General features: G+C 37.9%; 1 protein-coding gene and 1 long non-coding RNA gene across 2 annotated transcripts; one reads left to right on the plus strand and one right to left on the minus strand.

The window, feature by feature from the left end:
• The first annotated feature begins 258 nt into the window (after window positions 1–258).
• Window positions 259–1,086, plus strand: LOC114914366 (uncharacterized). Its single transcript, XR_003801347.2, has 2 exons — window positions 259–815; window positions 853–1,086. It is a non-coding gene; the product is annotated as an uncharacterized lncRNA (long non-coding RNA).
• Window positions 1,087–1,379: 293 nt separating this feature from the next.
• On the minus strand, window positions 1,380–5,070 carry LOC105048820 (30 kDa ribonucleoprotein, chloroplastic). The gene is made up of 4 exons (XM_010928277.3): window positions 4,645–5,070; window positions 3,961–4,062; window positions 2,685–2,981; window positions 1,380–1,731 (listed from the first exon to the last, which is right to left on the minus strand). The coding sequence occupies exons 1-4, from the start codon at window positions 5,017–5,019 to the stop codon at window positions 1,669–1,671; spliced, it is 837 nt and encodes a 278-aa protein (XP_010926579.1). The 5' UTR covers window positions 5,020–5,070; the 3' UTR covers window positions 1,380–1,668.
• Window positions 5,071–6,886: the final 1,816 nt, after the last annotated feature.

A 6,886-nucleotide genomic window follows, 5' to 3' on the forward strand; every position in this document is an offset into this window, starting at 1 on the left:
ACATCACGCTACAAGGAGCTAATAAACGGATGCGCGATTGCACACTTGTTGATTCACTTACCAATAGTTTCTTTATTTATTTTGATTAAAGTTCTTAATTTTTAAAATAACCAAGTAATCATATATATATATATATATATATATATATATATATATATATATATATATTAAAATAAAAATTTTTAAATGAAAAAGCTTACATTTGATACGTGGGTGTTGAAAAATAGAGAGGAAACCTCCGTTTGACACGTGGGGTGTTGGAAAATGGAGAGGGAGCCGCGTGGAAAAAACAACGCCTAACCTTCCTTCTTCGCCCGCAGCTTCTCTGTTCACAGCCATGTGGAAAAAAAATCCACGGCAGAGGGAAGAAGTGGGGGAGGAGTCAAGAGAGAGGGTACGATCGCAGACGCGGGCATGACAGAGGTAGAGTCGGGGGAGCTAGGGGGCGGTGGGGGTCTTTTGGGCCGCGACAGCAGAGTAGGCGAGGAGGAGCCAAGGGTGTGGGGAGGGGTGGGGGTGGGGTTGGGGATCTAGAGGCAGCGAACAGAGAGAGAGAGCGGCCTCTGCCATGGCCGGCACCTCGTAGAGAGGAACGAAGAGGAAGACGTATGCTTAGGGTCAAGCGCCTCCTCGACGAATTCCGCTCCCTTCTCGAGCCCATTGACCGCGTCAAGCGCCTCCTTGCCTGCGCCTCCGCCCTCCCACCCTTCTCTGAGGCCGTCGCCGGCCAGTATGTGTCGGAGCCATTGAAGACGACAATCTTATTAGATGACTTTTGGACCCACACCGTAAAGAAGTAGCTGTCAGAGGAGGAGGTCCCACACCGTAAAGAAGTAGCTGTCAGAGGAGGAGGTTGCTGTTAGAGGAGGAGGGGCAGGCTCCTCATACTCTTAGAAATTTAATATTAATTGGTGCAAGTCGGAGCCACGAGCACCGATGCCAGCACTACCTCCAGGAACACCACCTCCACTGCTTCACAACTCATCGCCTATCCAATCACAACCCATTGCTCCATGGTGCCGGTGCGATCAGACCAGCCCCGCCTGATCATCCGGGTTTCTACTTGATCTCTTTCTTTAACGTTCTTGATTCAAGATTCTAAATTTTTAACATTTTTTATTTTTTATTTTTTATTTTTTTAATAAAATAAATAAATAAAATTAAATATTATTTAAAAAAATTATATCTCATGCGATGCATGGATTATAAGCTAGTACAGTATAACCTTGATCACTTAACCTTCACATCCCATGGGGAGTCCAAAACTTTCAAACAATCCCCTCGGCTCCCCTCGGCTGTGAGCAAGCATCAAGGTTTATTTTTCCATCACAGAGTCTCTCTTGCACAAACCACATTGTCCGATTTGGTTCCATAAGCAATAACCACAAAAAGGATCTTGAAAATAAACAACCAAGCTGTTCAGGGAATTTCCAATGATACAAACATTGCAAAAACAAAATGTAGGCAAGTTGTTGTTGAGGGAGGGAAAGGAAAAAAAAAAAAAAGAGGATGCAAGCTATTGTTTAAGCTAAACATGATACATGGGTAACTCCATCGTTGCCCAAGCCTTCCCCTGGAAATTATCTGCTACGAGATTTCAATGCAGAAGCCATTTTTGCCTGAGAAGAATATCGAGGTTATTTCCAACCCAAAAAAGATATTTGAGGATCAAAACTGGCGCCTAGGCCTCGCTTCTGCCAGAGTCACCCGGATAGATCTGCCATCCAAGTCCTGTACAAGGAAGAAACATCAGAAGATGGACTAACAACCTAATCAAGTATAAAGCACCTCTGCAAAAGGTTTGTGAGTTGATGATGCTGAAGGTGTGACAGAAATGTAGTATATGCTAAACACTGGGTTACCAACAATTTTTAACCGACAATGGTGTGCATAAAACTTCAATACCATGACAAGATCAGGGGTAATACAGCAGATGATACAAGAATTTGCAGTCTGTTACATATAATGGTGAAATATGGATCCCGACAGGAGTTTAAGAAAGGCATGCTGCTCACTGTTTAGTCTATAGCATCCACCCCATAATAAGGCCCTATGATATGACTAATGCACTCATTGACGCTGCAGCATTTTAACAATGATGCCTACTTATAGTCATAGGTCAATGAGTCATTCTTTGTACTGAATAATGGCTGCAAATTTCAAATCAAACAGGTCTAAGAACAAAGTAACCAACAAACACATACATTGTTTGAAATAGCATAGCCTGAAGCCTTAAATACTAACGATCACAACGTTTCTCAGATGAGTATAAGGAATCACCATGAACTTTTCATGTCAGACCCAAAGATGGAATTCAAGGATGCTTGGACGCATGATAAAGCATATAATCACTTAACTTTAGGGAGAAAATTTAGCAAAAGAAATTAAATGCCAACACTTCCACATAGACAGCATTTAAGCTGAAACCTGCCAAAGGACATAGTCTTGTTTTCGAACAGTGAACCTTGAGAGTCAAACTACAGAATAAAGAATAGATACAGCACGATCTTACTAGTTAATGATCAATATAACCTGTATCACTTCCTCGAAGACTTAAAATGCTCGGCAGCTTCGTAGTGTAGATAAATCAATGGAAAAAACAGAAGCACATTAAATATAAGAGATATAATAATATATTTGCAAAGATATCATGATGCAGCAAAGAGAGAATGCAGATTACTCACAACACCATTAAGTGAGGCTATAGCATTATTGACCTCCTCAGCATTGCTGTAAGTGACAAAACCAAAGCCCCTTGATCTGCCAGTTTCCCTATCATACACAACCTTGGCCTCCATAACCTTCCCTTGTTCACTGAAGAGCGTCTCAAGTGCTAAATTGTCAACACCCCATGCAAGATTACCCACATAAACTCTGTTGGCAGCATCAAAACTTCCTCCAGTTCGAAATCCTTTTGATGAAAGCTCATCTTTAGGAGGCGGTGGTCCTGAGTTCACCCTCAACATCCTCCCTTCAAGTGTCTGTTGGACCATCAAACTTGGAACTCAGAAATGACTCACATGGTATATTACATGTTATATCACCAAAGAAGGTGCATAAGAGACGTTTTTAAGCAAGCAAAATAGCACATATAACAATCACTCATTGATAACATACATACTTGCTTACCATATTAAAAGAATTAAACATAGACAGGTCGTAATTAATTCTCTATCAGTAATCTGCATGAGAAGCACATTGCCCATTGTCAGTATATAACCTGACAAGAGTACAATGGCCTCATTGCTGTCCAAGACAAAGATAACTGTAGAACAAAATACCTATTCAGAAAAAAAGAGCAAAATATCTTGATCCAGATTTATTACATAGTGGCACCACTAATTATTTTAGCTGTTGATTAAGTCTTAAAACTAAGAGTTCAACTTAAAATTGCTTTATTGAACATTTACCACTTAATAGAAAGATATGACAATAAGTAGTGTGTAAAGCCTAACCTTGTAGAAATTCAGCTAGACAGAAATAAACAGAAAATGTTGTTTCCCATACATGAAAAACTTCGTTGCACCTTTAGCTCTACCAGAAGCCAGATCAATCACATATCCAGAAACTAATCAAATCGAATTAACGAGTTGAAAGATTGAATTAGAGATAATCTAGGTACCTTGTCAAACTTCATAAATAACTATTTTTTTTCTAGACAATCAAAGTTGTAGTCCTCTTATCCTTGGAAAAAGCAGATATGTCCTCTATAAGTTTATCTAGCAACAAAGGAACCAAAGCATAATATCCAGAAACTAATCAAATCCAATTAATGAGTTGAAAGATTGAATTAGAGATAATCTAGGTATTTTGTCAAACTTCATAAATAACTACTTTTTTCTACACAATCAAAGTTGTAGTCCTCTTATACTTGGAAAAAGCAGATATGTCATCCATAAGTTTATCTACCAACAAAGGAACCAAAGCATAACATTTTCCAATATGCAAACAAGCACTCACATAGCCATTAAACTGCTGAACAGCTGCTTCAACTTCCTCGACTGTAGACATTGTCACAAACCCAAATCCTCGGCTTTTTCCCGTTAGTTTGTCATATATAACCTGCAACAAAACCAAAGTCATATACCAAAAACCACAACAGAATGCACAAAAATATGTCCATGAGAACATAGTTCACTATTACAGTATAATGACACCTTGGTTCAAGTCCAAAAAGACATAAAAACTTTAACGAAAGATACGAATATTCAAGCAGGCTCTTAAATGTGTGAATTGGGCCAACCATGTTACACCAATGCATTCAACTTGCGAAGACAAAAGTCTGGATTTCAAGTTAAATTTTGATATACACCTGTCAATATATCGGATCAAAAAAAAAAAAAAACTTAGCAAGCACTAGAGCTATGCACGCAATCATACAAAATGGCGTACGTAAGATAAGAAAAAATGCAACCTTTCTTTAAATGCATTGAGTTGCTAATCTCCTTACAGTAATAAAAATTTCTAATTTCTATAAGAGAGTCGCGAATCTCACATCAGAAACAAACAAAATATTCCGGAAAAACAAGAAAAAAAAATGAAAATCCAAGAAAAAGATAACAAAATCGGATTTTTACAAAGCCCAATAGCTCGCTGTCCTAAGAACAAAAAATCCATGACACCAGAAAGATCCAAGGAACCAACCTCGACCATCTCGACATTTCCAGCGCTCTGGAAGAGGCCGGCGAGCTGGGCGCTGTCGACGCTAAAGGGAAGGTTCCCGACGAAGAGCTTCAGGTCGGGAGAGAAGTCCGTCACCTCCCCGCCCGATGCCAACTCCTCTTCTGGCTCGATCTCCGACGACAAAGCGACGTTGCGGACGATACCCGAGCCAACAGTTCGGGCGTTTCGTCGAAGAGGGGAAGGATAAGAAGAAGAGGAAAAAACAGAGAGGGGTTTAACGGAGGGAAAGGGTTTAGGGGAGGAGACGGAGAAAGCTAGTATTAGGGTTTTGGGTTTGGTGGAGATAGAGGGGATTTTGGTGGAGAGAGAGGGGAGAACAAGGGTGGAGGCCGCCATGGCTCTCGACTTGTTGATAAGGTGAGAGCGAGAAGGGAAGGAAGAGCGCAGATGGATTTATAGAGCGGGGAAGAGATAGATATTGCCGAAATAATGCCCTTGGCTTTTAGGTTTGATTACAGATAGGGGCTGTAAGATATTTTGGCAAGTAAAAGGGTGGGAAGATAGGGTTTGGCCGGACTACCCTACACACGACCCAATTTCTAACTCCGATTATATCACACTGGCCGGACTTTCCTGCACACCACCCAATTTCTACTCCTTGTATCTAACACCAACTGATCTGTGATACGAGGAACAAAAGGCACCTCCCGATTTTTCTCTTTTTAAAAACAAAAAAATCGCTCATCTCATCCGAATATAAATACAGCCAAAATAATCTGAGAATAAAATATTTAAAAATTAAATAAAAATCAAATATTTGTAGCCGCGGCACATAAGATTTAAACCAATTTTGTCTCTTCAAAAACAAAAGTTGCCAACAACTTTATCAAATCATTAATTATTTTTTTTTAAATAATTTTTTATACACCGCATACAATATAGAAAAAATATACCGTCTCATCTGATCATTTTTTAACATACATTTAATATCTATAATTTTAATTTTTTATTTAAAATTTTGAATGACGAAAATATTATTTTTTTCTTAAAAATTATGATATCTCGTGATCATATCATGACATCCTACGGTCAAATTATGATTTTATATTTATAATTTAGTTACAGAATATCATAAGAAAGAAAAAAATATTTTTATCATTTAAAAATTTTAAAATTTTTTAATGACAAAATATCTTTCATTCTTTATGGCTTTCAAAAAAAATATAATTTTCTGCATACAAGAAATCATAATTTGAGCACGAGATATTATAATATAGTCATAAAATATCATAATTTTTTTTAAATGAGAGATATATTTTTGTCATTCAATATTTTAAATAAAAAAATAAAATTACAGACGTTAAATATATGTATGTTAGAAAATGATAGCTACATACTTCAATATAATTAGATGGTGCATTTTATGTGAGTATTATTACACCGTATGTGATGCACAAAAAATTTCTCATTTGCCTGATATCCATCAAAAGTGGATGAGCACCAGCCAAATGTTGTCACATCACCCAACAGCCATTGAGCTAGAATCTCCCTCCAAAATTATGGCGGGCTCCATGGAAAGTGGCCTATATCTAATACCCTCCTGTGCCCCACTTAAATCAACACGGAAGCGTTGTAAAAGTGGAAGCCCCTTACCACCACAAATGAGGAGTTCAATACTCTCATCACACATGCAACCCCATCACATTTGCCTACATTCCGAACACTACGATCAAAATTGTTCTTCGAGTAAATAAGGGTGTGGACTTCACAGTAAGGAAGAACCTTTGAGGTGGCGTACAGCCTGTTGAAAAAGAGCCTTAGATATCCCCTTCACTACGTTGTTTCTTTCTTCCTTCCTCCTAAACAACTAATAGAATCTTAAATGATACAGACCCAAATAAAAAATATAAGTAAAACATGCTGGATATATTAACAAACCTTTTTCTTTTGTGAAATAAAAGCTATTCATGTCTGTGTGTGTGTGTTTTTTTCTTTTTTTCTTTTTCATTGCAATATAAGAATATTTATAAAAACACAACCATCTATATTTCTCAATCTCCAAATAATTATCTTTACTATAAGGATATCTCAAGCCAAAAGCACAAATTCTCTCTTTTGAACGAGACAGTAACAGCGCGTGTGTTTTGGGGGCAGTGTGTGTAGAGATAATGGCTGTATATTAGCAATTTGAAGCATCATGATGGGATAGAATATATGTAACAATGGTGCTATCATGATGTTATTTGGTAAAATCATTATAATG

Source organism: Elaeis guineensis, chromosome 7 (assembly GCF_000442705.2).
Source record: "Elaeis guineensis isolate ETL-2024a chromosome 7, EG11, whole genome shotgun sequence".
Lineage (NCBI taxonomy): Eukaryota > Viridiplantae > Streptophyta > Magnoliopsida > Arecales > Arecaceae > Elaeis > Elaeis guineensis.

Excerpts from the sequence above, each read along its gene's own strand:
- LOC105048820 (XM_010928277.3), bottom strand. The coding sequence starts at position 5,019 with ATGGCGGCCTCCACCCTTGTTCTCCCCTCTCTCTCCACCAAAATCCCC. Across the intron at positions 4,063-4,644 it reads GAAATGTCGAGATGGTCGAG|GTTATATATGACAAACTAAC; the intron begins GTTGGTTCCTTG and ends GTTTTGTTGCAG. Across the intron at positions 1,732-2,684 it reads TAGCCTCACTTAATGGTGTT|GACTTGGATGGCAGATCTAT; the intron begins GTGAGTAATCTG and ends TTCCTTGTACAG.